Here is an 18,775-nt window from a genome sequence, read left to right as displayed (position 1 = left end):
ATCACACACACTTTGTACTTTCAAAATTACCATGCAAGGAAAAACGTCAAATCAATTTTTCTCCTCACTAAGCCCATCTGATAAATCAAAATTAAACGCACAAAAATGCAAGGTATGCCACTCCTCAATATTGTGTGCAATAGAAGTTAAATACAATTTTTATCTTTTTTTTTTTTTTTAATAAAAAAAACCACCTTAAATTGCAGGATAAAATTACTATGTTCCTCATAGATATTGCAAAGCAACTATTACAGATACATTTCAAATAACGAAGTATAGAACTGTGAGCTGCAATACTGACTGACTTGTGGCTGAAATGAAGCAACAAGAATGTGCAACTGGCACAGAGTTCAGAAAAATGGCACTAATGAACATATAAACTTTAAGAATTGTCAATGTAAACCTAATTACAGTTCAAGGCCTCCTTTTAATCAGTTCACTTGTAGCCCAAGGACGTGCCTATGACACTGGAAATAGACCTTTTGTCTCAGACTGAAAAGATGGGGAAAAGGAGCTGGAACTTCAACTTCCCATGACAGTATCTGCTGGAGGTGAGCCAACGTTCAGGAAAAAAAAGGTAGGATTCATTGGCCCAGCAGATAACAAGCAAAAAGAAAAAACAAAAAAACAACAATCCACTATCTGAATCTGTGGATACTCTTTTATAACACAGTAAAATGGTATTCTAAACAAGAGCAATATCTGAGTCCTCTTTTCTTGCAGCTGCAGATGGGCTCGACTTGTAGCTATTTTCATTCAGAATAGAAAACAGCATCCAAACTGACCATTGTGTATGGGGACACTATGCTTAGATGAAGTGTTTGTATTTTGCAGCTGGATCTTGCTAGAACTCAGGAAGGACACCAAGTGATATCCCTAGAGATCCCTAGGTGTCCTAGAAAACTAGCAGTGGGATAACAGACAGTTACTGCTGGGCAAAACAATGTCCATATGATAGCAACAATTGAAAATACAAACCGAAACCAAATTAACAACTGTAACTTTTGATTTGAGGTCTATGCAATAAATGAGCTTAGTCAAAGGTTGCTACAATAGTACTTGCCTGTTTGGTCTGCAGATTAAATGTCGTGTTCCTGCCCTCTCTGCCCACCCCAACAAGGGAATTTAATTTTAACTAATACAGATAAAAAGTACGTTCCTTATGGTACCGAAATGTAAATCCAATGATGCCTAGGCACATAATCTTTTAGGTCTTTAAACAGCTTTTGTATTTAAAATTATTTTCTCTCAGTCTTTTACCTTCAACACCAGAAATTACCTTTTATTTATCCTGATGCAGAATCAGGAAATATTAAAAAAAAATTATCCATTTTACCTGTAATGCACTGAAACTGTCCATCTTCTCTTCTTATTGTAAATGCTTCCCCTGGATTAACTTGCACAAGAATAACCTTAAAAATAAAAGAGTGTTCACAACCATTACACAGGAATACGTTACAGAAATCTGGTATGTGCAAAAAAAAAAGTTTTAATGGGAAAAACACTTTTTTTTTTCTGGTTGTTAAATACATTTTCCATTTCACATTGTTTGCTGCCTTCATCCCCACAGAAAAGTACAAGTACAGATATTTTTAAACATACTTCTCCAAAGAACCTAGGAGAGAATAAAAATGGGTAAAACAGTACCTGTACATATTTTATTTCCTGGACTGCTTAGTATAATTAAAATACTATTTCTACAGCTTAAATTATTCCAACAAACCACATTAACTTCAACATAAATCAAACCATTACATAAAGTTTCAGAGGAAGCCTAGAACTCAGTGTTTGTATTTTAAACATAACTGCTTGGCAAAGTTTTCAACACGAGGGAAATACTGTGCAATTTCCTTCTTTTTATGATCCAAGCATGTTTGCACATTCACTAATTATAAAACATTATTAGAAGTAATAAGAAAGTGCACCAGATGCACAGCATGAAACGGTATGTATAGTTTAATCTGCAGAAAGCTGTTTATCCTAGTTGCCTTTTTGTGTTCGGTGTTTTTTTCTTGTAGTTTCGTTGTTGTTTTGTTTTTAGACCAAGCAAAGCAGAATTGATAGAAAAGCACATTCAGCTGAAAAACTGCAAAAAGTTGACAAAAACCAAAGCAGAAGCCCATTACCATTTTAGACTTCTGCATTCTCCTTAGAAACCTACCTTTCTGAAATAAAAAGTTTGTAACTATGAAGAACCCAGCTAAAATTATAAACAAAAGAAAATAAAGAAGAGCAGGTGCATTTTATGATTTCCTTTCTGGGCACATCTTCAGTCTCACTTGCATGTGCCTAAATACAGTAGGTGTCTCCCTCCTGATGTGAATCAGAGGTAGATCTCTCTATATACAGCTATTCAAGATTTTGGCCAAAAAAAATTTACTCTGTTAGTCTGCTAAAGTATAATTGGGCTTGTTGCTGCTTCTTTACAAAGAAAACAGGAAACTTCATTGCTACTCATTTTAGGAATACTGAATCTTCCTCTTTTGTTTAATTTTGCCTTTTGCTCTGCCTTTACACATTCAGGCTCCCTTTTTTGTGCCCAAAATAGTGAGGAAAAGGCAGGAATCATATGAATTCCTCCTCCTGTTAAAACAAATTTACAAATTCATTGAAAGATGACAAGTTTTACTCAAACATAGCTGCAAATTTCATGAGATTTGATGGATGTTTACATTTTCAAACTTGGGTCTATGGGGTTCAATACCAGTTTAGCTCAGTTTTGGTCATGCACTTCAGAAATACTACCTTGAATTGTTTCATGTTACTAGAGTAAGATCTCTTTTCAGAAGCTTTCAGCTCTTTGAGGAAAACAACAATGAACTGTATCACTATTTATATTTTATCATGTTGAGAAATTTTCCTGATTATCCAAACTGTGTCAGAATATAAAACTCAGTAAGAGTTAGCATTTAACTTACCCTAAACTTAGAAACAAGATTTTAGAAGTGAGCTTCAAATGAAACCTGTATCTCTTCCAAAAATATTCTATTACAGAGTTTATTGAAAGGGTTTGTAGTTAGTATTTTAGCAAGTGGATACCACCTTCAGACCAGGATGGAGGGAAATGTGAGTGATGAGTTCTAATTTCTTTTTCAGACCTCCCAAACAGACATAACTTTTTGAAGACACATATCTCATTGACTTACTTTCCCCTCTTTGCTACAATTGAAAGTTTTAGCTTGAAATTTAGCCTGGAAGTACTTAAAGCTTTGCAGGGGCATATAAGAATCCCCGTCCATCCACATGTACAGGAAAGTAGCCAGATTTGCATAAGTGTTTTGGCTGATTTAGTATGCCCTGACTTCTGGAAGGAGCCATCCTGGCTGCAGCTGGCAAGTGACGTGGCAATCTACAAGTGTCACCTCAGTGTGCTTGGTGTTCACAGTATGAACTACGAGAAGCAGGAAAAGTTGTAAAGGTCTCAAGTTTTAGGGTAACAGCTGGAATTATTTATTCCCTTGATTACTTTGAAGTAAGATGGAAGAGGGGATGACTAAAATTACTCCATTGTTCCCATTTCTTCAGTGCCGATGCCTGGCTCCTGAGGTTGGTGGCCTAGGTAATGATGTTGCTTTGGGAACCTGCTATTCCTCCTCTTCCAGACACCTGCCCCAACTGCAGCAAGTAGGCCACATGCCTCTCGATATTCTTTTGGAGCGTTTTCTCCTGTGTGAAAACCTTTGTTGTTGGCTTCACAGCACCTCAGAAGATAAAGGCTCAACACTCCAGCCATGGCGTAACGCAGGGAGAGGGAGCACTGGTCAGCACTGGCTGTGCCATGTTGCAATGGGTCTACTGACGAAGACCAGCACTGCTTTCACACTCGTGTTGTCTGTGGGTTTTCCATGTCTCTGAGGGCATCTGAATCCCAACCAAGAGGGTGGTGAGTGTGGCTGACCTGATGCACATTAATTAGATGCTCAGGTCTCAGGAAGAGGAAATAGAGATTTTTTTTTTTTTTCCAGTGGACTATTAGTCTGCTTGTACTCATTTGACTGGCTCCCACTTTCAGCCTTGCTTTTATGTTGTACATTCCCATTTATATTTTACAACTGTTCCAATATAGGCTGTATTTTGTTGCTAAGCATGCCAAAAGAGTCTGAATCAGGGCTGTAGCAATTTCAGAAGTTTCAAAAACCACTGGTTTCAAAAGCCTTTGTTCTGGAGTGAAGCGTGTCAATGTGACCAGTCCTACTTCTCCGCCTCATTGCTGCTGAAACCCGGGGGTCATCACTGCTTTAAGAAGGATATTTTTGACACTCTCTCACCTCCTGAGTAGATACAACTTGTATGAAGAAAAATTACAGGTACTCCTATTTACAGAGAGACTGGTACGCTTCTGGTCAGAAGAGATACTACCAAAGAGAGACAATCACTCCTAGGGATTCACTCTTACGTTATAAAAGTCTGCTGCACATAATCAGAGATGCAAGAAAATCTCTCTAATGGAAAAGGTAACATGGATCTTTCACAGCATCATGGTAAGCAAATAAAACTTACAGGTTGCTACTATTTATAGGTCTTCCACCTCATTCTCGAAGACTTTGCAGAGGCTTGCACATCTTCTTGCCCAATGTGCTACCTCATCAACCCAGTGGTGTTAAGAAAATTGAGGCTCTCATCTTTCGCAGTGAACGTTCTCGATCTCAATCTCCTTCTTCTGCAAGATTGTTGTTGGCTGGGACTTAATGAAATGCTTTGGAAAACTTTAATGGTTGAGTCTCTTTTCTTGTGCCTCATTCTTTTTGTGACAAATCCTGTTGCTTTACTTCAAAACTGCTATCTGAAAGGCTAAACTTTCTATCAAAATCTAAAACCCCGCTATACAAAAGCCAATCTGCATTATTCTATCCACATTTCTGCTGCCTTCTCTTCTCAAGTAACTACAATAATCTGAAAAAACTTGTCATGTGCCAGTCTCAGTGGGAGGCACGTTCTACAGTCTTCAAATGCCATTTCTCTTACTAAATCAACAAAACGCTAATTAAGGACTTCACAAGCTTAAAAGAATAATGGGAGCGTAAGACACTGAGTCCTTGATACAAGCTCTACGATCCTACAAACACATTTAAAGCACCACCAACTATAAAAAATAATGAAATTTAGAAATGTAATTTCTCAAAGCTAACACAACTTTGACAACATATTTTTGACTCGAGAATATGTTAAGGTATTACTACTAAGAAATGGAGTATTAGGTCAACTAATTTTGTGTCATTTTCACTAGGACTCTAAATTATTTCCATTAAGCAGCTATTTATAATGACCCACATGACCTCAGTACAGTTCCTGATAAAAAAAACCAACAGTACAGAATACCTTTTCTGGGAAGATTAGCATACAAGTTGAAAATACACAAGTGGAGCTACACATTTATCCTCAAAACCGTTACTGCATACATAAAACAAAATGGCCAGCTCACATGGCTAAAGCTTGAAATATCTGTAGCATCAGTGGCCAAAGTCTATCACAGAGTTTAAGCAGTGAAATTTCATACTTTTCAATGGTACTTAATTCCTTCTACAAAGGACATTTTAGAATATAAACTCAAATCAAATGAACAACATACTAAGCTTTTTAATGGTTTAATTAAATTGGTATGGATTACAGAGGTTTCTTAATGCGATATTAAAAGCAAAATCCATCCTGAAAACACAGAAAGGTATTGCAAAAAGAAATAGTATCTATTAAAACCCCTCTTTTAGCATGGAATATTTGACTTTTTTTTTTTTTCCTGGAGTTTAAAGCATTCACTTCACTGCCCATCCATTCACTGTCAGTTCAAGATACATAGCCTGGACTGGCATAGACCAGCTTCCCAACAGAACTCAATTGTGCCACATATTAGAGAGCTCAATATGGTTTTCCTGAAATCACTGCTTAAGCTCAGGCAGCTGCTCAAGCCAAATAAGAGCATAAGAAATGTCCTCATGGTCTGGGTCGCTGGCCCAGGTCAGCAGTCCATTCTAGCACTTTATCTCTAATATATCAATTATAGACGCTATTTAGGAAGGGCAAAGGAGCCTGGGCAGTTTCTGCAGTCCATCTTACTCACTGTCCATGAGTTTGCCTAAACTCTTGGAGTCTGCTTACACTGTCTGCCTCCATAACCTCCAACAGCAGTGAATTCCTGAAATTCACCTTTTAACCATTTTAAACCAGTCTTCGACTAGTTAAGTGTCTCTAGTTCCTGTACTACGGAATTTGCTGAACAACAGTTCATTCCACCTACCTCCTTCAGTATTTTGAGATTTAGCAATTTCCCCTTCTTTTATCCCCAGTCTCTGTAAACTGAGGGATCCCAGTATTTGTAATCTCTAAGACAGCTGCTTCGTCCTCTTGACCACATCCATGGTACCTAAAAACCACATCTGTACTAGCAAAGAGAGCAGTGCTCAGGAACATTCCCAGGTGCTGGAAAAGTCACCTGCAAAGATGAACTACGCTGTAGTAAGTCTTGATCACCATTTGGGTTGATGCCAGCAAGCACTCTCCCAGATGATGCTGCAAACTGTTCCAGGGACCACTTTCAACAGGCAGTTTGCAGACAGATACTCCTTCTGGAGGAAAAAAAATAGTTTACTGGAACAGACTCGTTCCATGACACTTAGCCTCAGTTTCTGGGAACATTCCTGAGCACACTTGAATTACTAATACATAAACACTGCCTGACAGGAGCCTGGAGAAGCATTACAATGCTTGCTCATTTGAAGGACTAGTTAAGGGACATCCTCTTTATCAGCTTTGATAAATCTATTCCTCATCTAAATCAATTTGAGCTGTCTTATTTGACAAATCCACTCTTATAATACAATAATTCTATATAATTTTTTACAATTTTTATCTCCCCAAAGAAACCCAAATTAAAATATAATTTTATTGTAGCAAAACTAGTATGATTGAGCCCTACAGAGACATGCAACATTGAGTTTGACATACTATCAACAGATGTACCAATAATTTAACAATAATTTCATCTGAAGATCTCATATATGATTTAGCTTTACTACACCAGTGTGAGACGGGATGAAAAAGCATTCAGATCTTGTATCTAAAGAATCAAAGGCAGTACGAATGCTCAAAGAGCAGCATGCTCAATGTTCCCTAGTTTTTATTCAGTTAGCTTTTAACTATCGGCAGGAGAAACTTCGGATGCTTCTGCAGACTGCACTAGAAAGGCAGTTGAATGCTTTTTCAAGTCTTTAGCTTATTTTTAACACCGAAGAAATACTTTTGATAAAAATGGCTGAAGTCAGAAAAAAATAAGACTAAGGATACAAACAACAAAAGATGGGTGGGAGACTTGTGCAGGCAGAGCTGCAGCTACCTGGGCTCAGAGCTGCTCCAATTTAAGGCCAAACATTAATGCTCACCTCCAGAAAGATCTAGAAGTAACTTTTGTCAGCACAACGTGGAGGCTGAAGAAGACAAAATAAGCTTCTTGGAGGTATTCTCACCGCCAATATGATCACAGCAATGGCTTTTAAAGGCAGAATGGTAATCATACTAAATGTAACCAATTCCTACCTTACTAGCCTTTGTCTTTATGGATACTAAATACTTTCTTAAAAACCTAATGGTTTGCTCATGGCAGACGAATATGCAGGTTAACGTTATTTCTTTATTGGAGCAGAGTGGGGGGCAGAAGGGAATTTACAATACAGAGCTAGCTAACCCTTTTGGAATGTGCTGGTTTGCTGACTAATTAAATATGGCCCAAAAGCCCATTAATTCCACTGAAACAGCAATTTAAAATGACCCTTCCTTCCATCAGTAAGATGCACACTTCTTCAAGCCTCTCTACTTTTCCTTCCATCCTGCTACCTGAAGCAGTGCTGTGTTAGCAGTTTGCCAAATTTCCAGATAACTTCATCAAGCTGATAGGAAGAAAAGGTAGCACAAGACTTGTGGCATCACAAATGTGTATTTACATCACAGCATGTAGGGAAAAGTTTTCCCCATGTTCTCAGCCACAAAGAAAAAGTGACGAACCATAGACCCAGTTAGTGGCTGGTCACTGAAGAGAGGACATGCCTGTCTTCCACCACAGGGCTAGCAAGCAAGACTGAAATAAATCCTATAGAAGTCATTGTGAAGCATCAGTAGCAAACTAGGATTAAACCTTGGTGAAGACCCTGCGTGACGTGAAAGACGTGCAGAGCAGGAAGACAAAAAAGTTTAGACTTAATTCATAGGTGTGTTACTCCACTGTTTTAAGGCAACATCTTTCCATAGCAGAAACTACAAACACAATTAAAACTCCAAATTGTTTCTGTCCCTATGGAGGAAAAAAAGAAGTCAGTCACACATTCCAGTAGGTAAAACATGAAATAAGTCAATGGTAAATTGGTTTATTAACTAAAAACTTACCTAATAAAACTACTTAGTAAAAAATGTCTAATAGCAAGTTTTACACATTTTTCTTCTTTTGCTCACCATCATAGACATTCAAAGGCAGCTCTCTATAGAACTCTGTCTAAAAAGGCAAGGCTCCCTCCGCAAACATACACACGCATCGCAAATACACACATGTGCATGATACAGCCAGCCAGAAGTATATTGCTCAAAGGAAATCAACAGTCACAGGCAAAACAGTGCCTCACAAATATTCTGCTGCTTCTGCCAAATACAGACATGCAGTTGATTTGTGGAAGGAGATAGAATTTATTTGAAACAACTACATGTACAAAACATTATTGCTAATATATCATATATCCAGAGGTAATATTTTTAATTTACTGTTTAGATTCTAGAAGTTTAAACTTAGGTGGAAGTTAAAAAACACTGTCTGTGTCTAGAAGTATACTGATAGTCTTTCACACAGCTACAAAAGAAAAGAAAATCCAAAATTAAGACAGTTGCTAGCCTTCTCCTCAACCCTGCTGCATAAAGATACAAAGACCTACCTAATTTGTGGAAATGCTTGCAGATCAGATTTGAAAAAGATTTATGAAAAAGCATCTAGTTTACCTTACTGCTTGAGGACAATTCTCTCTATTATAAATTATAAGGCCACAGTTTAAATGAATGTATTTATAAAAGGACAGGACTGAAATAGTCGTAACTCTTACGAGCCCACACAAACATTAAGAGATTCGATACAGACAGTCAAATTTTGGTTACAAGTTCAATACTCACAGCCACATTTCAAATTTGTTGTATTAAATTATGTTGCACAAATAAGTGCTTTTATGCTTACAAGCTTCGCTGTCTGTATGAAAAGTTATTAGCTACTGAATATACAACACCATTAAAAAAATATATATTTACTTTTCTGAATACCTGCTGGTTTATTTCTAACCAGCAAAGTCTTACCTGGAAGATCAAAACTATCATTTTAGAGTTACTGGGATACAAGACAAGTACTTTCATATTTGCATTAAAGAAAAATCTATAAATGTCAAGCTCTTTACATCTCTCAAAGATACATTTGTTCTCAAATGCATCCTTCAGTATCAAGGACTATCAGTCTTTTGAAAGGGAAAAGAAAAATGTTAAGTTTGCTAAGTTTTTTAATACTGACCGAGGCTAAAGAAACCAACATAATATACACTAAATATACACTAAATACTTTGTGTCATGTGAAGTTGTGGGATAAGCACAAGTGAGAACCAGAGCTCTTTTCTCTCTGCAGGCTACCACTGCCACAAAGACAAGAAAACCAAAGGAATCAGGCTGACTATCAGTGTAAAGAAATATTTGGAGTCCTTCCCTTTCCCCAGCCACTCACACCTCCCACTAAAGGGGAAGGGAACTGAATGAGTTCCCTGGTATCTTTGTCCAAAAGGAGTTAGTTGCGCTTCGTGAATTTACATATTTTTACAGAATGAGAGAGATCTGGGACAAGTTTTCCAACCAAGTTAAAAGCCTCTGAATATATTTAAGAAAAATGCTAATAGATCCACAGCTAAATATACCAACCAAAAATGCAATCCTTCAGCAGCAAAACCAATTCGTATTCTGGCACACAAACTAAAATAATGAAAAATATGGGGAAGTTACAAATGCAAGGAGAAAGCAAGAAAAAAGCTAGGATATAATACATTAATTTCATCCATAAAAATCTAAAATCTGAAAACCTAAAATCACGTATAATATGAAGAGACAAGAGTATGCCAGATTACAGCTGTGGTTAAGGCATATTTCAATGAAATATGTAGTGAGAGTGCTCCTGTACAACAAGAAGGGTTACAAATTGGAGCAAAGTAGTACTACTGAAAAGCAGAGTTCTGGTTTTCTCTCTGTTTTTGAGGTTTGTTTGCATCTTTTTGGATGTCCCCCCACAACAAACAAAAAAACATCCTGGAAACCAAGAAGGTAAAGCGTCTCAAAACATTTCACTGGACCTCTGAAAACGTAACCTAAAAACAATCACGATCCACTTCTATATGAGCAGAAATAATGTTCTTTTCTGAAGGGAGTTTATTAGGAAAGCTGCAAGAGCCTCAGGCATGATTTTTTGGCTTGGTTTCTTTTTAATCTGAAAACATCTGTATTTAGCATTATTATGGTTATAGGTGCTGAGTCAGTAGCAAATGTTTGTCAGCAAAAATCATAAACAATACTAAAATTGTATCTTTAAACAGTAGTAGAATACAGCAATGTTAAAAATGACAGCAGTGGTTTGTCTAAAAAAATACTGCAACTGAAATTAGCTCAGCAGTACTGATGAGCAGTATTTTCAGCCACAAGGACAAAGGTTTATTCATTTCTGAACATTTTGCAAATTTAGGAAAAAACTGTAGCTAATTCTGACTTCAATTTTTTTTTTTTTAATCCCCAACTAAGACTGTTTAAAGGGTGGTACAGTCTCGCCTTTTGTAAGATGTATGCTGTACCTTTAACAGCCTGCCTGCAACAAGATTATAAAAGGGTGTATTTCTGGAAAAGGAAAATAAAACACAATCCCCAACTTCCAGGCAGAGCCACATTTATGCTCTGTCATTAGCGCACAATCACAATTTTCTCCACTAACCGCTCCAATCAAGACGTTAATTAGCGCCACGCTTCAATCCAGCATCCCGTTTCAAAAGCCTTAGCACTTGGACTTACTGTTGCTCGCATCCTTTTATTTCTCTCATTCAACTGGTGCTACCCCAGTGACAAAGGACGAAGGAAGATTCAAGTCACCACTCCGGATGCTCCAGCCCGGTCCATTCACTACACGCGGAGGCGATCTTCGGTGATGTGCTGGGCGCTGCCCCCCCTTAGCAGGGCACCTTACCCTGACCGCCACCGAGGATCTCCCTTTACCTTGCTCTCTAGCATCCACGGAGCATGCGGAGGCAGGATGCGAAAGGTAGGATCAATTAATGGTATAGTCAGCGATACCTACCTCAAGCCTTCCTTCCTATCAAATTAGCCAACGTACAGTGAGCTTCCTGCTGTACACGAATGTATCATGTCACTATAGCAACTAAATCAACAAATAGCTGCTGCAGCATCTGCTTCTGGATCATCTCACGTCAGTCAACAGAAGGCTCGGGCTTAAGAGAACAAAGCTCCCAAATACATTCCCTCTTAGAAGCGCGTTTTTGGGTTAGCCTCCCGATTCCCAGCTAGGGTACACCAGCTAGGAACGAACCCGCTTCTGACTTTATACTTGGATATGTGATGCAGCTCGTGAGCGAAGAAGCCTGAAAGGAGGGGGGTAAGGAACAATTTAGAAGAGAGTGAAAAATACAGCAAAGAAGTAATCAACCGGATTTTATTGTGCTTGTTCTGTAACACTCTGTTACTCCATGCTGTGCATTTATTTGCTACATTAGGAGGCGTGGAAAGAAAAAAACAGGTTTCCCAATTTTGCTTTAAAATTTCCTATTTACACACATCTGCCTGGAGTAATACTGTCACCAGAAATACCTTTTGTTAGGTATTAATATTTAAGATGTTGCAGGTGCTGACAAAGATGTTTTCCCCTCTATTAGTCTCCATTAAAGAGCGGAACTGAACTGAAAACATCCAATATTAATTTCTGACGATTTAGCATCTGCTGTCTGTAATCCCAACCATAGCAGGGGTCCACTGGCATGCTCTCACCTGTAGAAAGACGGCTAGGTAGGGGAAAATGCTCAATCCTCCCTCCCTGTAATTTGAGAAATTACTTCAAATACTAGATAAAACTTCAAGCATAACCTTATACAAACGTCCTAGTCCGTAAGCAGACATGAAAGATGAAAGTGCATCGCAACAGCCTGGTACCTGGAATGTGAGAATGTTAGATTACCAACTGGATGTTGCCTGAGGTGTAGAAAATTAAAAAAAATATTTGGACAGTAATGTCCAAACGTTATATAAAGGGGCTCAAGCCTACAGCCCAGTTAAAACAAAGACGTAACTTTCCAATAGTCCAAGTTCAAGTCACATTCCCAATGTTTCATCAGCAAAAAATTCTTTAACAAGTAGAAGTTTTCCAGGCTCAAGAGAAATTTCATATCCAACATCATTTCATTACTGAAAATATTTATTTTTTGTTTTAAAAGGGGCTGTTTTCATTCTAAGTACAAGGAAAATTTTGTTACAAGGAAAATTACGTCTGCTTTGGTTCCTTAGAGCATGGTCCAAAGAAAAGGGAAAACTGGACATAAGGTCAGGGTAACTCTACAACAGTTCTGATGTTGACTTCTTGTGATTTGTGGCTTCATCTATGCCATGTCTTCATGTCCCTAAAAGTTACTGATCAAAGAACACTGCAATACTTCAGGGTTGTTATTCATTAGCAGCACAGGAATTGACAGATGGAATCACATCTGTGGTCCAGCCAAGGTGATCTCAGTTACAAACGTAGCACAAGTCACTTTTCCATTGATTATGTTCAAAATATGCTGTCCCTATAACGATGCTAATGAGGCTAAGGACGACTCTTTTCCAGGATGAAACCCACTAACGTTTAGAAAACTGATTAAATGGAAAAATGCAAAAGAGCTATTTAATAGGTATTACAGACAGCATAAGAATATAAATTAAGAAAAAACACCAACACCTGATAAAAAGCTGGATTAAAACAGTGTCTTAAGCCTTTGGCAATTCAAAACAATTCCAAGAATTTCATGCTTGTCAGGAATATCTAATTCTGTCTTAAAGTCATCTTTCATAAATTTCTCTAGCTCCATCTTTTTTTTAGACTTTCTCCTTTCCCGTTTATGCTAGCTAATAACTAATAAAGAGTTCCGAAAACTTTGAGTTCTGTGCTATATCATGTCAACTCATGGCTAAAGACACAACATTTCTGTGGTATCTATAAGGAAAAGTAACACTAGAATTTTGCCTTAAGTCCTCGTCTGCTTTTACTATGAATGATAGAAGAAAACAGGCTTCTCATCCTTATTCACAAATGTCCTACAGACATTTTTCATTACCCACGTGACATTATTCAATGCCGTTAATAATAAAGTTCTAAAATCTTACTGTTGTCCACCAAGGTTATTTGAGCAAATTTTCAATTTATGGATTTCACACAACTGAACAGTTCTCTACCCTAGCATCTGCTAAGACTGACTGATAACCTAGAGGAATCTAGCTGCTCTACATATGGAGATTAACACTTCCTAATGAAAAAAACAGAAAAGTAAAGATTATTAACAAATCTTGATTTGGGGGACTATGGAGGAAATCTGTAGAACTCATACATCCCCTGTCACCTCTTCCACACAAAGAGCAGAGCCTTCTTCATGTGAAAGATGAGCTGAAAACTGATCACAGGATAAAAAAAAAAAAAAGATGGTTTGGAGAGCTGAAGCCTTGTTCTGTAAAAATAGAAAGTCTTCTGAGAAGAACCAGTAAAAAGATAAACGTTGAAATCTGCATCTTATGTCACCGACAAACACGTCCAAGACTTGTTAGTGTCTATGTATAACAGTGTCAGTGTATGTTCTACAAGTGCCTTTGTCTCTTGCTTTATTGCGGAAAAATATTTACATTTTTTATCTACTTTGTCTCTGTTTTGTCTCTTCTCTTCTGCATTCCATGATTCTCAAAGCTTGGCTAAGCAAAGTTTTATTTGTCTCGTTTACAGCAAACCCAATCTGTTTCATTAGCATAGAAACAGGCTGTGGTTAGTGGATAGCGCACAGAAGATTTGCTAGTTAAAATAATCCAACTGTAATATCTTTAAATCACGAAAAATAAAAATGTAAGGGTAACAGAAGTGTTTCAAAGGATGTGGATAATGAAACCGACACACATTTTGTGTTTCAAAGTTTTAAGCTAATCCTTGTTTACAGGGAATTAGAAAGAAACTGTGTTAGGGCCAGTCTCTGAACTCTGGAAATTTCTGAGGCATCTGGTCCTGGCCAGCGGTTAGAAACATCAAATTCTGTAAATAAAAACTAGAAGACTTGAAGCAGATTATTTTTATTTCACCACGGTTTGTTGAAGTCCGCTGGACTAGAGCTTCACAATGCTAAGCAAAACTGGATGAGGGACAGAGCTCATATTATACGAAGTGGTAAGGGCTAAGCTTCCAGCTAATACTTAATATACTGGGGATAGACAGTCTCCTCAATAGGCACTTTCCATAAATCTGCTTTATTTGCAACAATCTGAAGCAGAATCAGGGAACAAACTTCCACTGAAGTTGTACCCAGATGGATTAAAAAGGTAGAAGACTGCCAATTTAATTTTGGAAAACTAATTTAACAGAGATTCTTGTCTTAAGTGAAAGTGACAAAAAAACCAACCATCTTCCTGTTGCTCAAGAAGCTACAGATATATAGATGTTTAAATGCTTAGAAAAATAAAAAAATTCTTGTGTTATAATTCCTGTACTTTGACTGCAAGCTGTACCAGCAGTTGCCATGTAAAGTACTCCACCAAATACATGTTATTCGGTGTTCCATTGGACAAAAGCCTACTTTTTTTAAAACCCCCAGTCTCTCTGAATCTGTTGTGTTGATCTTAATGGTGGGAAGATCTTAATTTGCTGGTTAGCACACATTTGAAACAAGCTCAACTATTGTACCATCATTATAGACTTGCTAGTATTTTGCCTCCATACAATACCTAACAATCAATAAAAAAAACCCTACAAACATTATAAAAGCTAGCAGAGATTACGAAATGGAGGTAAACAGTTCAAAACTATTCAAGTGATGATGCAAGTCAATGGCATTCTTCACCCAAAAGAATTTCTTTGTCCAGATATTGCTGACATGTCTGAAGACATGTGCAACCGGTTTGGCATTTATGAGAAACAATATACAAGATTATAAAGCAGTCATAATCAACCTTTGGCCTAACAGCTGAACACATTATTTCAGAAAGGTCATAAAGCTACGACTGATTCTCCCTACGTAGGCTGAGGCAGAGCCTTTTCAGCACGTATCTTGACCTCCTTCAGGCTTCTGAAGCACAGATGGGAAACATACTCTACTTCTCCCCCTTGCCACCAAGAAGTTACATCACCATTGGATTACTGGTGGAGATGCTCACCAAGTACGCAGCAGCTGTGCTGATTCTGGCTGTGAATTCTATATTCTGTAATTTATATCAGAGTTATTTCAATCAATATTAAATGATGGGAGAGAAGATATGACCTTCTCCTTTTCTCCATATCTCGACAAAGACATTTTAGGTTACAGAACTCAACTGAACAACAACTAAGAATTTGAATTAAAGTATAAATATCCTTTAAAAAACAATTCCTCTCTTGCAATGCAATTGTAAAATTAAAGGAAAAAAATAAATAAGATGAAACAGAGTATGGACATTCGTTTTCTAAGGAGTTTACAAAATCTGAAAATTATGTAAGTCATTGGTTAATGAAGTACATGGACTAGAAGAGAATTCTGTATTTCCCAATGTTACTGATGACAGCTCAGATTCCTATTTGGTGGTACAGGAATAAGGTGAAAGCCCACAGGATTAAAGACTGCTATTTAAGGTAGAAATGTTAAATCCAGACCACAATATGAAGTGCCAAAAGAAGAACTATACTCTAAAGTTATTCAAAATAGGATTTCCTCAAAAAAAAAGTATAGTATGAGTTTCACTGTCTAGCTTCTGAAGTAGTTTTTTTTTTATTTCCCTCTCCCAAAAGTGCTCCCCATACATACAGTTTTGTGCAGATCTGTGTATCAAAACACTGTGTGACAACACCAACCAGAGTTAGAAAAGAAATTGAAGGCTCTGGCCTTTAATTCTCAGGTTGGGAAGGCTTGGTCAGTCCTGGACCAAGGGGTCAGTGGGAGGAATCACTACAGCCCGTAGATCTTTCCTATGTCTTTTCTCCTCTACTTTCAAACAGAAAGGAAGAGAAATTAGAGCCAAAGGCCATTTTTATTATGGCGCATAAACCCCAATCTACTTCCTTCCACTTCTTCCTGAAGAATGTAATTCTGTCTGCTCTATAAAATGTATAATTCTGGAATATGCAGAAGGTCAGATGGACTTTGCCCAGTTAAAAATTGAGAAATGTCTTAATCACCAGGAAAAACAGGTTTTAGCTAGCAAGGGATGTACTTCAGATGACTTGTTTGCAAAGAGTCTAATTCTCACATACTTTAAGAGTTGAATTTCTGCAGTTAAAAATAACTTTGCAAAGCAGTTGCATTTTTTTCTACAATTTACAAAGAGATTACAATATCCATCTTCTGAGAGGGAGCCTGAAGAACCCGATGTAAGCAGTAAGGGCAACTTTGTAGGATGCTAGTTTGACTCCAGTTTACCTGACGCCAAGTGTCCCATGGCACAAAGAGGAGCCATCAACATGCCCGAGTCCAGGAGAGGAATACAAGTCTTACTGATAGAGGAGCACAGACTCAGGAACTGGATCCACTTGCAACAGACCTCAGAGAGGAACTGGCCTACCTCAATGCTTGCAGCTCCAGGCAACTTGCACCTTCTCATCTCATTAAAAGAAGCACATAGATCTTTAGTCACCTTCCTAAAATAAGGAAGAGATCATCTTCCAGACATGCTTACTACTCCCCGTTGGCTGTATTAGCAAGAAAGAATGACTAATGCTGACTTTGAGTCTGATTTTCCCATGTCATCCAAATCTCCCAAATGTCAGCTTCTAGAAGAGATTCATTCCACAGGGGGAACCCCTGCCCCAAGTACCTTGGGAGGAATCTAACCATATCAGAGACCAAAACTGATTCAGGATTCACAGCATGCAAGTTAAATCAGACATTTATAGAGTAAGAGGAGGACTATTCAAAGAAGTTTTATGAGGTTATTTCATTCCATGAATTTTCATGCTGAACACAAGTAGGAAGACTTGGACTACATAGCCTTCACTCCTGTTCCTACTTTCTTTTTTTCAGTAAATACTAAAATAAATATATTTGGAAGCAAATTTAAATTGTATAGTAAATCAAATGCTACTTTTTGCTTGCTACCCAAGAGCAGCACAGTATTCATACATAACTAAACCCAAAAGAGTTTTGAATCCTCTCACTTGCTCCTGAGAATGACAGCCTCTTCTTGGAAATGTAAAGCAAAATTTTAGTGCATTTGCAATCAAAGATGCAGCTTAAATACACAAGAGAAAAATCTGTTCTCAAAGACAACAAGAAGTCTATGCTTAACTGAGACAAAACTTCTCTCTTCCTGACCAAAAGAATACGAGCAACTCAGACACAGCAAGGATATAGTAACCTTGAGGCATCAAAACTTACATCCTCACGGCCTTTTTTTTTTTTTTTTTTTTTTTAAATCATAACCAGCAACAACTTCTATGGAAAATACTTTTTTGTATATGGAATGTCCCATACAAGTTTGATTATGTATTTTCCAGTGATGACTGCTACACAAAAGTACTAATCAACACTGGAAAAAAAAGGAAGCCTGATAATCAGCTTCCATATGCTGGAGCTGCAGCATTATATGCAGAAGAGTTCCAATGATTTCAGTGAACATAATTCTGTTACATTTCAATGCTATGAAGTCACTGAAGGATGGAAGAATAATTGTCAACTAAAACAAGCTTTAATGAACCCCCTCTAAGTTAGACTTATCTGCCAATTCAATGGAGACAAAGGGGATGTAAAAAAAAAAAAAAGACAGAAGCAGCCACGCATATTCTCTGTGAAATCAAAACAAAGATAAAGGAAAGGAAAACAGAACAATATGGAAAGCTGTGAAAACAGTTATAACATTGTATGTTGTTAAACAACTTTTAACACAGATTTTTTCTTATAGAGGAAAAAGATCATGAAACATATGCAGTTCTAGGCTTGATTTTCAGCAGCAAGGCAAAAACAAAGCAAGCTGGAACTTGATAATGTACCATATGCTTTTCAGAAACAGAAGCATCAGACCTAAAACTGAAGAAAAGCATTTAGTAACCTAGTTCAGATCTTCGTTACATTTCTTCTGTAACTCCACATATGCAAACAAGTAATTAAAAGGCCAAAAAAAGAGGATTCTTAGAATTACTTGTTTTTATAGCTGTCTATTACTCTGCTGAAGACTGCATTAAAAGGTTAATGTAACTTCAAGATCAAAAGTCTTAACGTTTGAAGAAAATCATTTCAGAAGTAACTTGTAGATTTAATGCTAAATACCTATTTCAGTTCAAAGAATTTGCACTTAAACTCGCATGCTGTGTATATACACGCACACCATATATATCACACACAAACACAGCGGGATTTTTAGAAATCCCACTAAGCATCTAAACACCTGAATAAAGTTTGGAAGGTAAGTGGCCAGCTTCACAGGCTGGAAGTACTACTTTATGACTATGTCTTGCTGAGAAATAAAGCTGACTGAAGGTGAGGCACTTCGTGTCCCATTCCCCAAAGAAAAGGGAACAGCACCCTGCGTAGCCCAT

The 18,775-nt window shown here is 37.5% G+C and overlaps 1 protein-coding gene across 4 annotated transcripts in view; it reads right to left on the bottom strand.

Annotated features, from left to right (window-relative positions):
• The window catches only part of FNDC3A (fibronectin type III domain containing 3A), a 118,983-nt gene that overhangs the window by 77,591 nt on the left and 22,617 nt on the right, over positions 1-18,775 (bottom strand). For 2 of the 4 annotated variants that reach the window (XM_066988933.1, XM_066988936.1), the window contains exon 3: positions 1,337-1,412. The exons of 1 other annotated variant lie outside the window; for it this stretch is intronic. In XM_066988933.1, coding sequence (XP_066845034.1) covers positions 1,337-1,412 — 76 coding nt within the window. Of the gene's footprint in view, positions 1-1,336; positions 1,413-11,052; positions 11,208-18,775 lie in introns of those variants that run through there. One more of the 4 variants, XM_048052473.2, reaches the window with a different exon arrangement.

The sequence above is a fragment of the Anser cygnoides genome, chromosome 1 (genome assembly GCF_040182565.1).
Source record: "Anser cygnoides isolate HZ-2024a breed goose chromosome 1, Taihu_goose_T2T_genome, whole genome shotgun sequence".
Lineage (NCBI taxonomy): Eukaryota > Metazoa > Chordata > Aves > Anseriformes > Anatidae > Anser > Anser cygnoides.
This window is presented reverse-complemented; position numbering and strand designations above follow the sequence as displayed.